The 23,002-nt window shown below is 36.6% G+C and overlaps 1 protein-coding gene across 1 annotated transcript in view; it reads left to right on the top strand.

Annotated features, from left to right (window-relative positions):
* Nucleotides 1–23,002, top strand: part of COL19A1 (collagen type XIX alpha 1 chain) — a 363,922-nt gene that overhangs the window by 49,029 nt on the left and 291,891 nt on the right. Inside the window, exons 5-8 of the mRNA XM_036871237.1 lie at nt 1,434–1,709; nt 5,562–5,642; nt 9,349–9,474; nt 10,536–10,598. Coding sequence (XP_036727132.1) covers nt 1,434–1,709; nt 5,562–5,642; nt 9,349–9,474; nt 10,536–10,598 — 546 coding nt within the window. The remainder of the gene's footprint in view (nt 1–1,433; nt 1,710–5,561; nt 5,643–9,348; nt 9,475–10,535; nt 10,599–23,002) is intronic.

Raw genomic sequence — 23,002 nt, 5'->3', positions numbered from 1 at the left:
ACAAGTGTGGTGGCCGAGGACAGCTCGGAGTTGGGTGGGGACTGTGCGAGCATGGAAAGGACGGCTCCCCCAGATGGGACACGAGAAGAGCAGGGGTCTAGGAATACTTGTGGGAGCTGTGGCATTTGGGCAGAAAGGAGGGGACGCAGGTGCTCCAGGGAGGGGAGGTAAACATCACAATTACTTACGGGCACCATCCATCTGTGTTTATTTCCGTACATATCCATTGAAATGTTTTTCATTTCACTGGTCTTTTAATATGTTATTATATAGTCACAATATTAAGATGGACATATGACTTGAACAGAAAGAATATGTCCTCTATGAAAATGTATTTTCTTTGCACCATGCAAATCATCAAAGGTTAAAGAAGTTGATCTCAGTTTCCATGCTAAGAGAAGTGATCATTTCTTATTGTTTTTAAATTAGTAACATTTAATTCTTGAATTACTCATACAGAATTATATATATACTTAGATACACACACACACACTCCTAGATGTCCTCTCAAGAAAGGAGCATATTACATTCACCAGATATCCCATATTTAAACCATTTTTGTAGCTGGATGTTTGCTGTTCTTATATGTTAACAAATCCGACAGACGCAAGTATCATCTAAAACATTTTACTGAGTGCCTCAGTTCTACTAACATGCAGCTTGAGGTTTTTTTCAATTATTTTATTTTTTTATTGGAGTATAATTGCTTTACAGTGTTGTGTTAGTTTCTGCTGTACAACAAATTGAATCAGCTATATGTGTACATATATCCCCATATCTCCTCCCTCTTGAGCCCCCCTCCCACCCTCCCTATCCCACCCCTCTAGGTGGTCACAAATCACCGAGCTGATCTCCCTGTGCTATGTGGCAGCTTCCCACTAGCTACCTATTTTACATTTGGTAGTGTATATATGTCCATGCTAGTCTCTCAATTCGTCCCACCCTCCACTTCCCCTCTGTGTCCACAAGTTCGTTCTCTACGTCTGCATCTCTTTTCCAGCCCTGCAAATAGGTTCATCTGTACCATTTTTCTAGATTCCATATATATGCGTTAATATTCAATATTTGTTTTTCTCTTTCTGACTTACTTCACTCTGTATGACAGACTTTAGGTTCATCCACATCACTACAAATGACCCAATTTTGTTCCTTTTTATGGCTGAGTAATATTCCATTGTATATATGTACCACATCTTCTTTATCCATTCATCTGTTGATGGGCACTTAGGTTGCTTCCGTGTCCTGGCTATTGTAAATAGAACTGCAGTGAACATTGTGGTGCATGTATCTTTTTGAATTATGCTTTTCTCAGGGTATATGCCCAGTAGTGGGATTGCTGGGTCATATGGTAGCACCTTGAGGTTTGATTTGTGTGTTTTAATAATTTTTAAAACTGAATTTCAAACATTTAAAGATCATTTGCATTTTTGCAGGTTTCTATAGTAGTTGATGGTGGAAAGAAGATGGTGGAATTTATGTTCCGAGCTGTGGAGGGAGATGTGTTGAACTACATTTTTAAAAATCGAGAACTCCGTCCTTTGTTTGATCGTCAGTGGCATAAACTTGGCTTCAGTGTACAATCCCGGGCCGTCTCGGTCTATACAGACTGTAACTTAGTTGCAAGCCAGCATATTGATGGAAAGGGTGCTGTGGACTTCCACGGAAGGACTGTTATTGCGGCCCGAGCTTCAGATGGCAAGCCTGTGGACGTGAGTTGTGAACTAGTAACATTTATAAATTAAAATAAAATATCTTATTAAAACCTTTTTCCTTTAATAACTGTATAAGATATTCCCTTCTCAACACTGTTTAAATTAATTTGCTATCAGATGTGTGAAGCATAGCTATGTATTTCCAACTATATTTTTACATATATTATTTTCTATCTATTTTCACCCATTTTTCCCTAGCCTGTGAATTTAAAGGAACTAGGTTATGCCTTAAAAAACAAGGTTATTAAAATTAAATGTTAGTAAAAATTGAAAATATTATACAAAAGTAAGCTTGGTCTAAGTTCCTATGTCTTGAATAGAAAGGACTAGAAAAAGATGAGATTTAAGTTAAATGGTTCCAGATTATCTGGTGTTTTCATTCGAGAATAATAGGTTATTTATTCATCCTCAGAATCATAAGTGTTTGTACTGCAGACTATTTTTCATTAGCTTATAATGTTTTTTTAGAGTTCTGTTGGACTGAAACACAACAGTAGGTCATTTGGATGAGAACAACTGTCTAGTAAAACCTTTTCAGATGAAAAGTTTCCTTAAAAACTATATTTGATGCTCACATGATACAGATTTATTATTAATTTCCCAAAGGCCTATAATCTTTAAAAAGGGGATATATCTAAATTTGATGAGTTCACATTTTCTTATGGGTGGAATGATGGGAAAACCCATAAAAATAATCTGAATGCAGGTCACCAATAGGAATTGTTAACGCAAAGCCCTTAACAGTTCACTTTTGTTTCAAAAGTACAGTTCTGTGCACATACATGTTTGGCCAGCATATTATTTCTAAAGGCCCCTGTGGAAGGCATCAGAGAAAGATGACAGATGGATATATCTAGATAGATATTATATATGTGTGTGTATGTATATATATATATATATATATATATATATATATATATATCCAATAAAATATTATTTTTAAACTGTCTTCTCTCAGACACAATGAACAAATCCGTGAGAATGTCATAACTAGGGTTCAGTGATGATTATCAAAATACCCCAGAGCAGGAGAAGCCAATTCTGGACATAAGACATCATGGCATCAGGGAGAGTGAGCTTGCTTGGGGATCAGACAGATGTGATTGTAAATCCTAGCTCATCCACTTAACTCTCATGATCTGCTCATTTATCTTGCTCACACTTAATTTATCTGAGTCTCGGTATCCTAAATTATAAAATAATATTGGTAGACTCCCTCGTTATAATTGCATAGCGTATGTGCCATAGTGCATAGTATGTGGTCAGTTTTCTGTGTATTCATTTATTTATTTAGGGCCAGACATGCCGTCCAACCCTGGCATAAAAGAGTGGAAAACAACAACAGCAAAATCTGCTCTTCTCTCAAAGATCTTAAAGGCTCAGTCTGTGTCAGAACGATGGATCAAGTCTGTGTCAGGCAATGGTGACTGCCAATAATAATCACAGTGTTAATTGTAATGACAACAGTCCTAGACAGACCTTTCAGAAAGGTCTCTCCAGGGTCAGGGAGGAAGTGGAGTCCAGCAGCTAAACCTCAGAGGTGTGACTTCCAGCAGTGGGTGGAGTGTAGGTAGACGGGAAGTGATCTTCAGGGAGTTCTAGTAACACTAGTAGGGGTGGCGGTAGCCCTTGCTGGAGCGCTGGTGTTGATGGGAATCTGATCTCCTGCAGGACTAGCGAGGGCAAAGTGGGGAATGGCAAGAACCAGAGAACATTAGGATTGGGATATAAATTCATAACCTTTGAGGGAGAGATGACAATGAGAGAGGAGCAAGTTATTCCAAGAGTGGGGTCCTGGCTCCAAGCTCCCCTCTGAAGGTTGAGTGTTGTGTCCTGTGTCTAATTAACTTTTTACTCAAGGGAACAACCTGAGGCTGAAGAATATCACTGTGTGTCCTGATGAAAAGCCACAATGGGAAAATTATAGTCTTACAACACTTTCATAGTTTAATGTGGAATCTTAGTTCACTTAAGAAATAATATTAAAACCATGTCACGATGATGGAGCTTTTAGAGGAGAGAGTCACTGTTTAAGTTAAACAAACAAATAAAATACATGTTTTAGTTTTTAAAGATTCTTGGTCCTACTAAACCTCTAAGTGAACTAATTTTTTTATCATCTCCATACAAGCTCTGTGATTTATAAGATGTGTTGTAATGTGCAAATGTTTTGTTTATTCAGAACGTAAGTTATCAAAAAAAACTTCTAATGATTAGGTTTTATTTTACATATACTACCCGTGTGCTTTTGTGCAGAGAAATAGGTGACAGAACTGATAAAAGGATTTTTTTTTTTAACAAAAAAATTCTGTGTGACAGGGTCAGTGCATTCTCATTCTAAAGCACTATGTCAGTGAAGGATTCTAAAGCAACTAATGAATTAAAAAAGCATAATTAAACTAGGCTGACTGTAGTTTCAGTGTCATGGGTACTTTATTAGGTTCTAATCCATGAAAAATTGATCATCTATCTTCAGTTAAGTAAAATAATTCATATGAAGGCCCTAGCACAGTGGATGATACATAATAGAATTTCAGTATTTATTGACTATTTAGATAACAGTGTTGATGATAAATTAGTTTTAGTTAAGGAGAATATTAATTAATTGGAGTCTCTACATTCTTCATGCTACATAATGGGTATGTTACTGCCTGGTATTTCATTAGACTATATAAGACAGTGTATTTAAACTTTATAAATAAAAGTTTACTTCAGTAACCTTGCAAAAAGTTTTAGAAGAGAAATCATTAAGTTTCATTTCATCTCAGAATTTTGCATTGGCTGCAAATCTTAGGCTGCTCATGAATCCAAAAGATGTCTGGAATTCTTAATGCTTTCTATGAGCTGAATTGATTTTGTTCATCTCAGTGTAGAGTAATAGTTACAGCTTTTCCCCTCCTTTCTTGCTTTTTTGGTGTTGGGTTAGCGATTCAGAGCTAACCTCAGATATCTGCTCTCTATTATCATAGGATTATTATATTATTATAGTTGGGTCTTACTATAGAAAGTACTTACTGACCTCAAAGAAATACATAATCTACCTCTGTTACATTAGGAGACAGAGAAAGATGGGGAAAGAGGAGAGAGAGAGAAAGAGAGAGAAAGGTGGGGAGGAGAAGGAGGGGGAGGAAAGAGGTTGTTCCTGACCTATGTTATATGTCAAATCATCATAAGATTGATTATTAATTAAATTATTAAATTTACAACCACAAACTAATTTGAAGCAGCCTCTCTGTGCATCTGTCATATTGAAATTTTGTCAATAGTCTGTACCATTTACTTTCTCTGATGTGGTTGTTTGATCTTGCACTTGAAGACATGATTGTACTTTCCTGAAACTACTTTTAATTTCATGTCCAAATGCCAACAAATGTGAATTTGCTGAGCAAATAGAAGAATCAATTATTTTTGTAAAAATACTGTGAGTCTTGCTCAGGAGTATGCCATGTAACATAAAATCCATAGGTATTAGACAGTATCCATGAAAAATAGATAAAAACTAAATACCTTTTTTTTTTCTTCTTATCGTAGTGCATTACCTCTCTTTAATTAAATACTTCTTTTTGATGGTTTGAAACAAGGAGCAAAGATCTGCAATTGCTCTATTACTTGATTTCCTTTACATATAGATCTATCTCAACAGCCAAATCCATTTCTGTTTCTCAAATGGTCCATAAAATCATGAATCCTAAATTAAGTAAAAACCAAAATATCTGCCGGTGATTTATTTGTATAACTATTAGCTTCTATTTTTCTTTCCAGTTAAATTACCATCGTTCTCAAATGCCTAAATGTGATTTTCAAAAAGAAAAAAACTAATGATATATCTTATTACTAATTTTTTAATAGGTTGAAATTCACCAACTTCAAATCTACTGTAACTCGAGCATCGTAGCTCAAGAAACGTGTTGTGAGATATCAGACCCTAAGGTAAGCTCAGTTTTTGGTGTGTGAAGACTGTAGAAGGCCAGTTGCCTGGGCTGTAGAGTCACGTGTAGGGCAGCACTGAACGTCTTCTCTTGAAGCCAGGCGAGCAAACAGTTCCAAGCAAGAGACCCCTCATGGGGCTGTCCCATCATCTGTTGTCGCAATTTTAATCCCAGTGCTTCATCTTGAACTTCAGGAAAGATATGGCCTCACTTTGGACTCCACATGAGTAAAAGAGAATTTATGCCTTTCTCGCTAAACCATGCTCTGACGGTAGCATCAGCATTTTCCAGTTACAGGGGTTTTAGGTCTGTGATCGTACGTTATTCTCACTCACTTCCCTCTCCTAGCCGTCACCCTTCCTGGCCAGTTTTCCTTTGTGAGAGATTTTTCACCTGCATCTTCCCCTCTCCTGTTACCGCCGTGGTCCACCTTTACCTCGTGCCCGGATCGTCTCATTATTGTGTCATCCGCCTTCTCTGTCCCCACATAGCCAGAATAAGTCTCTGCATCACTGCTTTGTAGGTTCATTTACCTTCTTTCACTAAACATCTGTTATTCAATAACACTGATCTTCTAGACACTGTGCTAAGGAACAAGGCTGGCTGACGTGAATAAGGCACATTCCCGGTCCTCTGTTCTTCTCACCCTCAAAGCCTTTGGTTACTCCCTGTTTGCAACAAATTAGAAATTCAGTTTCTTAGTCTCTCAATATTCTCAACCTAACTCTACAACTCTTACTTTCTTGTACCAACCTTCCATTAAAAAAACCCCACTAAATTCAGTACTTTCTGTATCTCTTATTGCAATGGCCATGTGTGTGTCTTATATTATTAGATATAGTTGTATTTGTTTTTAATTTATTCAGCTACCTTTTAAACTCATTGAAGGGAATTATACTTTTGTACCCTTCTTTTATGATTAGTGCTTTGTTTGTAAAAGATGTCAAAACATTGTTTCTTGACTTGTTGACTGGTGTTTGAAAGGGATTAATTCTGAAAAGTCTTACAGAAAGAACATATGAAAAGTAAAAGTAAAAGGTGAAAATGTTATTCTTTGGGTCAGAAGTTCTAAGCTTACCATTGAAAATTGTAAGATTTATTCATAGTTTAGTAGTTCAAAAATATTTTTAACTTCTATCACTCACTTTGGGTAGTAGAATAATAATGTGATCAACTGACTCAAAGCATAGCTAAGTCTGTAAAAATTATATGTTTTGCTAACGTAACTTGGTTTTATAAACCATATCTCCAACCCAATTTATGGCTCTCATTGCAAGGAAAGCCAGCCAAATATCTTTCTATAAATATCTGGAAAGGTAATTTAGAATGCCAATCTACAGACTTGAAATACCTAGACTTCCTGGAGGCACACATTTAAATCGTGAAGATGTGAATTCTCCAGAAGTTTTTCTTTAATTAATTATGCTTCTTTTATGTGAGAGCTTTTAAAATATGAATTTTCCCTGATTGAAAAGTTACAAAATGATGTTTTGAGGTACCTAAATATTATACTCTTGACCAGTAGTCACTCCAACTTGAATTATGAGAAAACTGTTTAAGGAAATAGGTGATGGATTCAATGGAGTGGCTTGATAATTAAAAGCGGTGACATGACCCCACACATCATGAAAAAAAATTTTAAATCATGTTTGAAAAAGATTTGGTTTTAAAGAGTAGAAAATAAGGTAGGAAATCGTCTCCAACCTTGGAAAAAAATAACAAAAGACTGCTTATTTTCCTGCTGATAAGTATTTGGGGGCGGACATCACCATTCTGTTAACCGTTAGCAGGAAATGGATATGTGCTATAATTACATTTGATGGAAATATATATTTTGGAAGGTAAATAGTTATATAAAAGTTACTTAAGTGCATCTGCTATAATTTTGGCATCAACTATATTTTTTGAAAAATACTTGAACTCAACAAATTTTAATGTACTTGCTTAAAAATCTAATTTTGTCCTGTAATTTCAAATCAGACATCCTTTCTGTTAATAATATTTTATAGCATATTTCAAAAGTGAAATTTATTCAGGATAATCTATAAATATACTTCTTTGCTGCTATTAATTAGGGTTTCTCTTTCTGAAGCAGTCAGATTTCATGACTACAGACCTAGACAGAGAGAATGAAGAATAAATAGGAAGAGAGGAGAAAATCAACAACATTTGTTGAAAATAAATGAGAAAGATGATTAAAATTTTGAGGGCTAATTAACTAAATATGTGTCATATCAAAACCAGAGGTTTTATGAAGCAGGGGGTCCTTACTTGTACATCTTATGTTCCCTGTAGGCACTTTTTGGAAAGTGTGGGCAGTTTTATAGTGAAGCCTGAGACATACTTTTAAAGTCTTAAAGTAGTGAATCAGTTACCCAGAGCAAAACTGTGAGCTCAGAATAGGTCCTGATTATCTAACTGAACCCATGGGGCACGGGGCAGGAACTGGCTGGAAAATCATATCAAATCATATGAGATAAGTGGATCGTTTTGGGGATAATCTTGTGTGTTTCATTCTAATGTAATTTTTAGACTTGTGGACTTGGAAACTTATGACGACAACTAAACAGCTAATCATTAAATCTGCAGAGAGTAAATGTGATAGAACTAGTGGTAAAGACAGGAAACTAGTCCCAGTTTTTTGGGGAGCTATTTTTCTTACCGTGTTTACTGTGCTCACAAGCATTAGAATGCTACACACTTTTTCAAAATATTATTTTGTTTGAAAAGTTATGTATGTTTACTATATAAAATTTGGAAAATACAGCCAACTTCATAGAAGAAAATAAATATCAACCATGATCTCATCACAATAAATAACCACAGACAATATTTTAATTTTGTATCCAGACAGTATTTTTCCAGGCATATATAATTTGTAGTATATAAAGTAATGTGTGAACAGTTCCCCCTAAAATGCAAATTCAGAGATATGAAATTGCAAATCCGTGAAACTGCAAATTCAGAGTTACAAACCGTGGTAAGGACTCTGGTAAATGATGTTGAGAGGAAAGGATGCATTTATCTTCTTCAGACAGCCATCTGGATTTATTTTTTGACAGAAAAAAAGTTCATTGCTTTGTAACCAAATTTCACTTCATGTGGCTGTCCCCACATGTTCTGAACACACTGGATAAGTTATAAAAGTCATCACTTGTCTGTTACAGTGGAGACTTTTGAATAAAGAACAATGGACTGGAATAAGATATACATACTTTAATTAAATACATACTACCTTAGAGCATAAAAAGAGTTTATTTTCTACTTTTACATGCCTTTATAATCATCTTCTTGAAGTAAACGATGTTTTAAAAGTTCAAATTACGTTCTTTTATTTTAAAATTTGTTCCCAAAGCACATGTACCAATGTTATTTGTATAAAGTATTTTATTGTAACAGTTGTAATTCTTGTAAACGTTTGATATTACTGTACTTGTCGTAAAGTCACCTATAATAGCTTTAGAATTTCTCACCAAAACCAACAATTTAATGCATTTCTAGTGTGTTGTCAGAGTAATAAAAACGTAGGGGGCTAGTGAAAGGGCAAAGTCATTATGGACTTTCACAGGTTGGTGTCAACCTTTGGTTATTAGAAGGAAGTTCTTGCAAGAAACTCCAGTCATGTCTAGTTTGGTGAGAGTCAGTGCTGGGAATGTCACAATGTTTGGAATTGACCCCATATCCTAAAGCCTCTTTCTGGATTTTAGTGCCCAGAGCAGCAAGGCTTTGGAAGTACTGCAGCATCATTGGTACCCGCTCATGCCAGTAGAATGTCTGCATTTCTGCCAGCAAAGCAGGAACTTACAGACCAGTGCCAGTGCATTCCACACAAGGTATGCTGCCTTTCACCTATGCCCACGGAAAAGCCACGCCACACAGGGAGCCAGGCCCTGCGGGTGTGGCCCTGGTCTCGCCCTCTAGTGCTGGTTGAATCAGGTGCCTGGGCCTCTCAGTCGCTGGGTGGGTTAAGAGAACGGGGCTGGGGATAGGATCTCCTGGATTTCGATCTGGATAGTTCTGAGGCCACCTGACCTTCTTTCCTGGGTAGGAAGTAGAAGAAAATAAAGAGAGGAACCACCTGTACCACAGCTAAGCACAAGGACATAACACACGCCAGGAATAGGCTTCAATTCTGCGAATTCACAGATGAAGGAAACGCAGTGCCTGCCCGTCAACACATACCCAAAGATACTCTACGTAGTGTGGAGACCGTGTCTGTCCAGTATCCCAAATATCCACCCAGCTCTCCTTTCTGCAGTGAGTTGTACAGGAAGTGCAGAGGAGCTCTGTTATTGCCCAAAGAATTTGTTTTGCTCGTCCCTTCCTGGTCAGGAAGCCTGGGCCCACTGGGCTACACGAACGTCTTTTGTGGATGTTAATGGCACTCAGAGGCCTGAGTGATCTCTGGACGGCTTTGCTCTACACCAGTACAAAGGGAAGGGAAACTTGCCCCAGCTTCTGGAGCAGAAGGTCCCCGGCACATGACTTGATGCGTGCTTTGGCTTAGAGCACCCTGCGCCACTTCCCTTCCTGGCTGGAGTAGTGGGGAGGAGGGAGAGGTGGAAGTTTAGAGGTAGCTTACATGTCCTCAAGTGAAGAGCACTGCACAGGAAGCTCCGTGCCAAAGGCAAGTACAAGGTGCAGCGGACGTGGAGGAGAGCACATGTTCCAGCTTGTGGACGGTCTCGGGGAGGAGATGATGCTGGCAGGCGTTTGGAATAGGGGGTAGCGAGGCTTATGATGAGGGGAGAAGGGCCTCCCAGCGGAGGGACCTGTGTCAGCTCCCAGGAAAGCAAAGCTTTGTCTTACTACTGTCAGCTTCTTATTTGTAAACTATGTGTTTTTAGTTCAATGTGACAGAATATTTGATAACACAAAATTCATTTCTGCCCAGGGAGAAGCAGGATTACTGGGAGTTCCAGGCTCACCTGGACAGAAAGGGGACAAAGGAGAGCAGGTAAGACACCAGCCAACGCTGTCAGGACAAAAGAGGATTTGTCCAAAAGTGACTTCACAGTTGTGTCCAACTCATTTTCCTGTGTCCCATACAAATGCACATTTCTGGGAAAGGCTATCGAGGGCTGTAGTTAAGTGCTGGTCACTGAAATAAGGAAGACTGTATTGGCATGTAAGTCTGCTTTTGCATTCCTACTGGAAGGCTGGCCTAAAATGTACCTGTAAACCACAAGCAAAATTGTGAAGCAAGAAAGTCTGTTTTTTAGTTGGGCTCTAGCCTTCTCTAGCATTTTCTTCTCCAGATACCTGACGAACTCCTGTTTCTCTGTCTGCTGATAGGTCTCCACTGAAGATTCTTCCCCACCCTTTATTCATACAGCTCACGTTTGTTGAGCACCTGCTCTGCATAAGGCCTAATGCTGGGTGTTAGAGCGGATAGAAGGAATAGGCTATGTTCCGGGATTTTACATCTGGAAGGAGATAGAAGACCTTACAAGGCCACACCAGTTAGGTGCTATAGGAGGGTTGCAAGGGCCCTGAAGTAACAGTCTTGGGGAGACTGGGGAGAGAGTTTGCTGGAGGAGATGGTGGGTGAGCTGGACCTGTGCGGATCTGATTCTAGCCAGGATCCATGCTTAGAGACTTGCCTTTCCTTTCTCCCTGTCCTTCTCAAAACGAAACTGTCTATTCCCCACTCTTTTTTTTTTTTTAATTTTTATTTATTTATTTATTTATTTATGGCTGTGTTGGGTCTTCGTTTCTGTGCGAGGGCTTCCCCTAGCCGTGGCAAGTGGGGGCCACTCCTCATCGCGGTGCGCAGGCCTCTCACCACCGCGGCCTCTCCCGTTGCGGAGCACAGGCTCCAGACGCGCAGGCTCAGCAATTGTGGCTCACGGGCCCAGCCGCTCCGCGGCATGTGGGATCCCCCCAGACCAGGGCTCGAACCCGTGTCCCCTGCATTGGCAGGCAGACTCTCAACCACTGCGCCACCAGGGAAGCCCCCCACTCTTTGAGTCAGGTCTTTTTATTAACCATTTTTTAAATTGAAGTATAGTTAATTTACAATGTTGTGTTAGCTTCAGGAGTACAGCAAAGTTATTCAGTGATATATATATATATATATATATATATATATATAACTGAATCTATAACTGAATTATATATCTATAATCTTATAGAATATATAAGTATATTCTTTTTCAGATTCTTTTCAATTATAGATTATTACAAGACATTGAGTATAGTTCCCTGTGCTATACAGTAGGTCCTTGTTGGCTATCTATTTTATATGTAGTAGTGTGTATATGTTAAGCCCAAACTCCTAATTTGTCTCCCCCTCCATCTCCCTCTGGTAACCATAAGTTTGTTTTCTATGAGTCACGTCTTTTGTTAGCTAACTAGGTAGATTAATTTCTGCTAAGATTAGGAGTTGATTATGTTCTTACTATCTTTCCAAGGTAGAACAGATTTAAATTCTTTTCATGCCTTAACTTGGAAGTCCATGGTTCTAAATTATTTATATAATCTTCATGGATTCCTTATTTTAAAAGGTAAGAGACTGAAGTTTGTGAAATGACTGATGCCTCAAAGTTGCACAGCAAGCTTCAGCCAAGCCATCCTTGGTCTTTTGACTCCCAAAGGGGAGTCCACCATTGTACCTTCCATGGGAACTTCTGGCACCTAAGCAAGTGCTTGAGAAGAAATGTTTGGTGTTGGGATGGGTATTTATTTTTGCCCTTGAGATCACACTTGTTTATTTTTGCTTTTGTTACTTTTGCTTTTGGAGACATATTCAAAAAAATTATCACCAAGATGTATGTTGAGGGGCTTACTGCCTATGTTTTCTTCTAGGAGTTCTATGGTTTCAGATCTTACGTTCAAGTCTTTAATCCATTTTGGATTAATTTTTTTGTATGGTGTAAGATAGTGGTCAAGTTTCATTCTTCTTTGCATGTGGCTCTGCAGTTTTCTCAGCACTATTTATTTATTTTAAAATTTTTATCTATTTTTTATTGAAGTATAGTTGATTTACAGTGTTGTGTTTGTTAGTTTCAGGTATACAGCAAAGTGATTCAGTTATCTATATATATTCTTTTTCAGATTCTTTTCCCTTATAGATTATTACAAAATATTGAGTATAGTTCTACATGCTATACAGTAGGTCCTTGTTGGTTATCTGTTTTATATATAGTAGGGTGTATATATTAATCCCAAACTCTTAATTTATCACTCCCTCCTTTCCCCTTTGGTAACGTAAGTTTGTTTTCTATGTCTGTGGGTCTATTTCTGTTTTGCATATAAGTTCATTTGTATCATTCTTTTTTAGATTCCATGTATAAGCAATATCATATGATATTTGTCATCCTCTGTAGGGCTTACTTCATTTAGCATGATAATCTCTAGGTCCATCCATGTTGCTTCAAATGGCATCATTTCATTCTTTTTTTATGGGTATTATTCCATTCTATATATGTACCACATCTTCTTTATCCATTCATCTGTTGATGGACATTTAGGTTGCTTCCATGTCTTGGCTATTGTAGATAGCCAACACTATTTATTGAAGAGGCTATCCTTTCCCCACTGTATATTTGTGACTCCTTTGTCATAAATTAATTGACCATATATGTGTGGGTTTATTTTTGCGCTCTCTGTTCTGTTCCATTGATCTGTGTGTCTGTTTTTATGCCAATACCACACTTTTAATTACTATAACTTTATAATATAGTTTGAAAAGAAGATCCGTCTCTATGCTACCTATAAAACACTCACTTTATATATAAGGGCACACACAAACTGAAAGTGAAGGGATTGGAAAAGATATTCCATACAAATGGAAATCAAAAGAAAGCTGAGTAGCTATACTTATATCAGACAAAATAGACTTTAAACAAGGAATGTAATAAGAGCCAAAGGTGGGTTTTATATAATGATAAAGGGGTCAATCCAACAAGAGGATGTAACGTTTGTAAATATTTATGCACTTAACCCAGAAGTGCCTAAATATATAAAGCAAATATTAACACTCCTAAAGGGAAAAGTGGTCAGTAATACAATAATAGTAGGAAACTTTAATACCCCTCTACATCAATGGGTACATCATCCAGACAGAAAATCAATAAGGAAACACTAGCCTTAAATGACAGATGAACCAGATGAACTTAAGAGATATATACAGAACATTCCCTCTGAAAGCAATAGAATGTATTCTTCTCAAATATATATGGAACATTTTCTAGAACAGATCGTATTTTAGGCCATGAAACAACTCTTAAAGAATTTAAAAGGATTGAAATTATATCAAGCATATTTTTCTGACCACAGCGGTATGAAACTAGAAATTAATTACACGAAGGAACTGGAAAATTCGCAAATGTAGAGATTAAACAACATGCTACTGGTCAACCAATGGGTGAAAGAAGAAATCAAAAAAGAAATTAAAAATTACCTTGAGACAAATGAAAATGGAAATATAACGTACCAAAATTTGTGGGATGCAACAAAAGCGGTTCTAAGAGAGGAGTTCATAGAGATAAGTGCCCATCTCAAGAAACAAGCAGAGGCTCGAATAAACAACCTAACTTTACACCTTAACGAACTAGCAAAAGAAGAACAAATGAAGTCCAGAGTTAGTAGAAGGAAGGAAATAAAAATTAGAGCAGAAATAAATGAAATAGAGACTAAAAATACAATGGAGAAGATCAATGAAACTAAGAGCTGGTTTTCTGAAGAGAGAAACAAATTGACAAGCCTATAGCTAGCTAGACTCACCAAGAAAAAAAGAGAGGACTCAAATAAACAATAAAAAATGAAAGAGGGCATGGTACAACTGATACCACAGAAATACAAAAGATCATAATTATTAGCAAATTTATTGTATGCCAAATCTATAAAATATGCAAAATGTATCTTAGAGTTATAATGTATTACATAATTTCCCATTTATGATACATTTAAAAAATAATAACATTTGTTTTAACTTCCAGACTACACAAAATTCGTAATGGCAAGAGATTTTAGTGGCAAGGCAATGACAGCTGGGATAAAATAAATTGATAATCTACAAAAGAAGGCAAATAATCACTATACTTCCTTTATGGTTTCAGTACATGCACCAGCATTTAATTAAATCAGCATAATCCTTGATGTGCAAATACGACTTTAGATGACCATGGCCATGAATGTGATCAGCTTTTTTTAATAAACATGGATGTATTTTTCCTTTTGAGGAGTTGATGAGTACATTTCTATTCTTATTGTACTACGTGATCCTGCAACTTTAATGGGCAGTAAATAAAGATGGCTTTCCATCTGTGTTTGAGTCTTGTATATAAGTTTCATTATTAGAGCAGGTGCACAAAATAGTGCCTGCATAGTTTGAAGATCAAAAGTCATTTTTGCTCTAAGGCATATTGAATAGTTGATTTTGTGAAATGATCAGAAGTGCAGTGTTACTAAGGCAACCAGATGTTGTTCTCAAGGTTTTTCTTTTGGTGTGTAAGACCAAGAGAGTATATTTAGGGGCTGTAGGACAGTATATTAGAAGGAGTACGACTTTGGAGCCTGAATCACTTGGGATTGAATCCTGTCCACCTCTTACTTGCTTTGAAAATGATGCTTAATAACACTGAGTCAACAGCTTATTGTGAAGAACGAATACTTAGTACCAGGAACTGGCACACAGTAGATACTTAGCAAATGTATGTTTTCTCTACTTTTCTATCCACAGTGTAATTGTTCACGTGTTGAAGGAGAGGTAGAGGTAATCCTTTTAGATTGAGTTTAGTTTCATATGTGGTTTGAACAAAACCAAACACATCTTCATTTTGTGAAATAATTCCTTAGAATTTTCAATTGATTAAATGTTTTAGGTTATAAAAACCTTGAGTTGTTATATGCCACTTATAGTAAATATTAATAATTTAATGATAGTCATTTCTTCAAAAGATCACTCAGTGATTTAAGTATTTCATTCAAATCTGTGTCTTTTGTTCCCAATCTTATTTGACAAGACTGTTTTTAGATATAGTGTGCTAGTTTTTGCAATTTAATTTTTCTCATTCTCCTTTTTCTCATTTTACTTTTGGCCCAACGAGATAAAATGAGAAAAGTTTTGAGAATACAGTTCCCAAGTCTCTTTCCAAATTATGTATTGCTCGTTACAATATTGCTGAAGGTCTTAGGTTTTGAGAATCCTTACTGTCATCTGTGGCAGCTTTACAAAGAGCAAATTTTACTTTATTTATGCCTGTACACTATGAGTTAGACAACTGTTCTGAATAATCCTGTAAGTGAATCTTGTCCCACCTGGATCAAAACCCACCAATGGCTTCCTGTTTCCCTCACGGTAACACTGAAGCTCTAACCACGGGCCACAAGGTTTCCCATAATGTGTAGAGCTCCCCCTACACCGCTACCCCTCCCTATAGTGTGGCTCCTACACTCCCCCCTTGTTCATGTCTGTTCCAAGGTCTCTGCACCAGGCTACATATACCTGGAATGTTCTTCTAGATATTGACATTTCTCTTTCCTTCACATCATTTAGGCTCTGTCTCATAAATCACTTGAAAGTAGAAAGGCCTCTTCTGACATCTTCATTCCACCTCTGTCTTCTTTCTTTTCTTGGCACTTGTATTGTCACTTGACATGTTATCATTATACCTCTATTTATTCCCCCACTAGAGTATGAGTTCTGTGAGCACCATACATAGAACAGCACATAATAGGAGCTAAAAATACGTTGAATGAATGAACATTCTACCACAAGGAAAGTCTAAGTCATCAACTCAGCTGTTTCTAGAACCTGTGAATTCTATGCCCCAGTTGCCCAGTGGACCTTGCCAAGCAGGGCGAAGAGTCAGTCTGCAGAGAAAGAGCTAGATAAGCTAAATCGCTAAGAACTGTTATATTACTCACTAACGTTCTACTACACTTTTTCCTTTACAAACAAAAGCATTTAAAAAAAATTTTACATAGTGACCTGATTAGTTTTAGCTTGATGTTACCCACTAGTTAATGGTGAATCAGAAATATTTGGATAAAAGACACAAGTTTTGGCATGACTTAGTGTTTATTTGCCTATTTTCTCATCCACACTGATTTACTGCTTCTTTTTTCTTCAGAAAGCTTATGACCCCCTCTCATGGAGAAAGATAGTTTGAGATTCAACCACTGCTTATAAACACATAGCTGTGAGGAATATTCTGTATCAGGCCACCCAATCAGACCATCCTAACCATGCCCTCTGTCCAAGACTAAACTCTGGATGACATTATTTGAAATAATAATTAATACTTTTCTTTCATTTAGACTCAATTATTATTATAATTTTCTGAATCTTTTAATTCCCTTTTCTTAGCAAATGTGGTTAGCAGCCTAATTACTTAGCAACCACATTACTTTCTCAGTTCTTTAATACCCTTGCTAATACCTTCACCCACTTCAGAGTTGAAATTCCCTCAGTTTTATAAAATAGCAGCTCAATTTCAGTGTTCCTGAACCTAAGGAGGAGTATGATCTGAGGTCTATTTGGGGAATGATTTTCCAGTTTATTTTTGTATTATTACCTTCCATATCAAGTTAATTTCCCGAAAAGTGTAGGCTTTATGAAATGATTGCTTTGTAGGTATACTTTTAGAGAAAATCAGAATAATTTAAGATGAAATGTTAACTTACTTGACTCTATAGTCAAAAACTTTGGTATTGTTTTTTTTCTACTACCCCTACTCTCTAATCTCACTGTATGGAAGTTTCCATTTTGAGTGGTCTAGTGTGTTAACCCAGAGATTACTAGTGAATTTCCCTTTATTTTGTTTCCAATCTGACATTACTCATGTGCCCATTCTGAAGACACACCACACCAATAAAAAATAATTGAATCAAAATATGTTCATAATTTTTTAAAAGAAGGAATATTTTTCCCTTAGTAATAACCTCAAAGAAGCAAGATTTAATATTTATGGTTTTGAATTTTTATCTATGTCAATATGAGAAATAAAGAATATTTCTTCATCCTTTCTAATCCAATATTGAGCATATTGGATTAATTGACAGGTCCTTTTTTGTTTTTGTAACTTTACTCCATCTGATATAATCTCATCTAATCTATAGGAACTTGAAGTTGACATTTATTTGTATGCCTTCAATCTGAAATTAACATGTAATACCAGGGTAATAATGGTATTATATACTCATAGAATTCTAATGTGTTTATTAATCTCTACCAAGCATTAGTGATAGAGAAATTCATTCGGAAAGTTTACATTATTGTCCACTGTCTCAAGGATAAATTTATTAGACTGAATTTGTGAAAGAGCCATCAAGGCAGATAGCCCATCAGGGTAGCCCATCAGCTTCACTGAGATTTTTCCAGTTACGTGGATGAGCAAGGAAACTGACAAAAGGATTGACCCAGCTTCAGAGTGTTTTCCTGGAGGATGTAATGGAAGGTCAGGCACAATAAATATAAAAGTATGGGTACCTTGGAGTCTGAAATTTCATGACTTATTTGAATTGAAAGTACCAGGTACTAGTTGAAGTAACAGCAATAGAATCATTCCTTAACCTTTGATAGATATAAAAGAAATGAGGGCTTCCCTGGTGGCGCAGTGGTTGAGAATCTGCCTGCTAATGCAGGGGACATGGGTTCGAGCCCTGGTCTGGGAAGATCCCACATGCCACGGAGCGGCTGGGCCCGTGAGCCACAACTACTGAGCCTGCGCATCTGGAGCCTGTGCCCCGCAACGGGAGGGGCCGCGATAGTGAAAGGCCCGCGCACCGCGATGAAGAGTGGCCCCCACTTGCCGCAACTAGAGAAAGCCCTCGCACGAACCGAAGACCCAGCACAGCCAAAAATAAATAAATAAATGAAAATAAAAGTAGCTATAAAAAAAAAATAAAAAAGAAATGAGAAAGCTGTACTGCATATGTCTGCATGGAGAATGTCTAGTTTGAGTTTTGATTAGCACTCTGATATTTATTATTAACTTTCTGATAATTTATTAATTGTCAAAAGTGTAGTTTAGTGACTTGTGAATAACAGGAAAAAAGAACTTAACGGCACACACTTTGGTGCGAGAAAAAGCAACTCATCTATGACACCCTTAGCAATTAATACACCTTTGAAAAAACTCCTAATGAGCATTTCTATATTTCAGGGTGCAGTTGATCTTAAAGGTGAATTGGGTGCTCCTGGAATTCCTGGGGAAAACGTATGTGGATCTGACCCTTGATTAAACTTTGTAGCTATTTTACCAGGTTGTATCAGATAGGAAGGGAAAATACACGGAACAAGTCTGGTATTTCGGGGGCCGGGGGGCAGTCAGCAAACTGTGGCCCTGCAGGAGGGCTGCCAAAAATTCCTGCTGTATGATTTAGTAAATCAGGTTTTACTGGAACACAGCAATGCTCATGTGTCTTCATAATGGCTAAGGCTGCTTTTGTGCTACACAGCAGCGTCTGGTAATTGTGGCAGAGATTCTAAAACATTTACTGTCTGGCCCTTTGCAGAAAACACTTGCTACAGAACATTAGTCATTATTCTAAGAGACCCAAGGCTTCTTAATTTCACTATTTTATGTTTGGTATAGTATCTTTTTTGGGGGGGAGGGTTACTTATTGATACGTTTTATATTTTCTCTCTTTTTAAATTGAAGTCTAGTTGATTTACAAGGTTGTGTTTCAGGTGTACAGCAAAGTGATTCAGCTATACATATATATATATATATATATATATATATATATATATATATATATATATATATAAATCTATTCTTTCTCAGATTATTTTCCCTTATAGTTTATTACAAGATATTGAATATAGTTCCCTGTGTTACACAGTAGGCCCTTGTTGTTTACCCATTTTATGTATAGTAGTGTGTATCTGTTAATCCCAAGCTCCTAATTTATCCCTCCCCCCCTTTCCCCTTTGGTAACCGTAAGTCTGGTTTCTATGTCTGTGAGTCTGTTTCTGTTTTGTAAATAAGTTCATTTGTATCATTTTTTAGATTCCACAAATAAGCGACCATATGATATAGGATCTTTTAATATGTATTTCACTGCAGACATAAATAAACATTTAAAAATATAGTACCACATGAAATATGATAAATAAAAATACAAGAAATATATTTCAATCCATCAATAAAATGATTTTCACATTGTCTTCTCTAATACTGTAAAGATGATTCTAAATAATGAATCCACTCACAAGAGGTTAGCATACTTATTCAGGAAACTTAAAAAAAATTGTTATATTTGTAAATTAAACTGCAATTACCTTGTCTTATTTTTCACTTAAATTGCTGAATTATTAGAGTTTCACATGTTGATGCTAAGAAAATTCTCTTCTTCACTAAAATAAATTTAACATAAATTTCCATAGCTGTTCTAGCTGCACTAATTATCAAGTGAGTCCATTTTGCCTCATTATCTAGAGGGTCATGATCCCTGGGGTTGTGAAGCTATCATTGTCACGAGGGGAACTGAAGCTGAAGTGGTAGGAGGTTCAGAACTTATTTTCTGATTCCTTCTTACACGTGTCTCTGATATCTGACTGCTTCACTGATGTTACTTTGTTTCTTTTAGAAATTATTCAGCCTGATATGCAAATTCTTCACTCCTGTAAATGTTAGACTCAGTAAAACCCAACAAACTTTGTAAACAATGATACCTTGCTGCAAGCTAATGATTATTTGGGCTGCTGTCTGCTTGCTTAATCTTTCTGATGACATTAAACGAAGACACTTCAATAAGTAAAAGTTCCTTCAGACACTTGTTTAAAGGTCTGATTCCTTCAAAATGCCATTTCCCCAAGAGAATACTACTTAATCACCTAACTCTTGAAGAGATTGCCCAGTCCAGATTTGCTTTATATACCCATTTCACCAGTCTCTTCCTAAAATATATTCAGATTGTTTAGATTTCAGATCATTGGGATTTTAAAAATTACTTGAATATGGGAACTCTTTTTTTTTTTGTCAAGTACAGAATCACTGGAGAACTTGGACTATAAAATAGATTATTAGACTTTTTTTTCGCATATCTTATAGCTGAGTTATGCTACTTTTTTTTTTAATCAAATCATACATATGATTATAGAAACAGTAAAATGCCAGGCAAAATAGAAAATACAAATTGAGAAAAGATAATTACAACGTACATACAAGAGAGGGATTACTTATACCACCATATGAACAAATATATATATATATTTTTTATACAGCAGGTTCTTATTAGTCATCCATTTTATACACATTAGTGTATACATGTCAATCCCAATCGCCCAATTCATCACACCCCCCCCCCGCCGCCGCTTTCCCCCTTAATATATTTGTTTTTCTCTTTCTGACTTACTTCACTCTGTATGACAGTCTCTAGATACATCCACGTCTCTACAAATGACCCAATTTTGTTCTTTTTTATGGCTGAGTAATATTCTATTGTATACATGTACCACATCTTCTTTATCCATTCGTCTGTTGATGGGTATTTAGGTTGCTTCCATGACCTGGCTATTGTAAACAGTGCTGCAATGAACATTGTGGTACATGACTCTTTTTGAATTATGGTTTTCTCTGGGTATATGCCCAGTAGTGGGATTGCTGGAACATATGGTAATTCTATTTTTAGTTTTTTAAGGAACCTCCATACTGTTCTCCATAGTGGCTGTATCAATTTACATTCCCACCAACAGTGCAAGAGGGTTCCCTTTTCTCCACACCCCCTCCAGCATTTGTTGTTTGTAGATTTTCTGATGATGGCCATTCTAACTGGTGTGAGGTGATACCTCACTGTAGTTTTGATTTGCATTTCTCTAATAATTAGTGATGTTGAGCAGCTTTTCATGTGCTCCTTGGCCATCTGTATGTCTTCTTTGGGGAAATGTCTGTTTAGTTCTTCTGCCCATTTTTGGATTGGGTTGTTTGTTTTTTTAATACTGAGCTGCATGAGCTGTTTATATATTTTGGAGACTAATCCTTTGTCCATTGATTCGTTTGCAAATATTTTCTCCCATTCTGAGGGTTGGCTTTTCGTCTTGTTTATGGTTTCCTTTGCCGTGCAAAAGCTTTGAAGTTTCATTAGGTCCCATTTGTTTATTTTTTTTTTTATTTCCATTACTCTAGGAGGTGGATGAAAAAAGATCTTGCTGTGATTTATGTCAAAGAGGGTTCTTCCTATGTTTTCCTCTAAGAGTTTTATAGTGTCCAGTCTTACATTTAGGTCTCTAATCCATTTTGAGTTTATTTTTGTGTATGGTGTTAGGGAGTGTTCTAATTTCATTCTTTTATATGTAGCTGTCCGGTTTTCACAGCACCACTTATTGAAGAGACTGTCTTGTCTCCATTGAATATCCTTGCCTACTTTGTCATAGATTAGTTGACCATCGGTGTGTGGATTTATCTCTGGGCTTTGTATCTTGTTCCATTGATCTATATTACTGTTTTTGTGCCAGTACCATATTGTCTTGATTACTGTAGCTTTGTAAAATAGTCTGAAGTCAGGGAGTCTGATTCCTCCAGCTCCGTTTTTTTCCCTCAAGACTGCTTTGGCTATTTGGGGTCTTTTGTGTCTCCATACAAATTTTAAGATTTTTTGTTCTACTTCCATAAAAAATGCCATTGGTAATTTGATAGGGATTGCACTGAATCTGTAGATTGCTTTGGGTAGTATAGTCATTTTCACAATATTGATTCTTCCAATCCAAGAACATGGTATATCTCTCCATCTGTTGGTATCATCTTTACTTTCTTTCATCAGTGTCTTATAGTTTTCTGCATACAGGTCTTTTGTCTCCCTAGGTAGGTTTATTCCTAGGTATTTTATTCTTTTTGTTGCAATGGTAAATGGGAGTGTTTCCTTAATTTCTCATTCAGATTTTTCATCATTAGTGTATAGGAATGCAAGAGATTTCTGTGCATTCAATTTGTATCCTGCTACTTTACCAAATTCATTGATTAGCTCTAGTAGTTTTCTGGCGGCATCTTTAGGATTCTCTATGTATAGTATCATGTCATCTGCAAACAGTGACAGTTTTACTTCTTCTTTTCCAATTTGTCTTCCTTTTATTTCTTTTTCTTCTCTGATTGCCGTGGCTAGGACTTCCAAAACTATGTTGAATAATAGTGGTGAGAGTGGACATCCTTGTCTTGTTCCTGATCTTAGAGGAAATGCTTTCAGTTTTTCTCCATTGAGAATGATGTTTGCTGTGTGTTTGTCATATATGGCCTTTATCATGTTGAGGTAGGTTCCCTCTATGCCCACTTTCTGGAGAGTTTTTATCATAAATGGGTGTTGAATTTTGTCAAAAGGTTTTTCTACATCTATTGAGATGATCATATGGTTTTTATTCTTCAATTTGTTAATATGGTGTATCAGATTGATTGATTTGCGTATACTGAAGAATCC

The sequence above is a fragment of the Balaenoptera musculus genome, chromosome 12 (genome assembly GCF_009873245.2).
Source record: "Balaenoptera musculus isolate JJ_BM4_2016_0621 chromosome 12, mBalMus1.pri.v3, whole genome shotgun sequence".
NCBI classification, from domain to species: domain Eukaryota; kingdom Metazoa; phylum Chordata; class Mammalia; order Artiodactyla; family Balaenopteridae; genus Balaenoptera; species Balaenoptera musculus.
The sequence above is the reverse complement of the archived record's forward strand: the minus strand, read 5'-3'. Positions and strand labels throughout refer to the sequence as shown.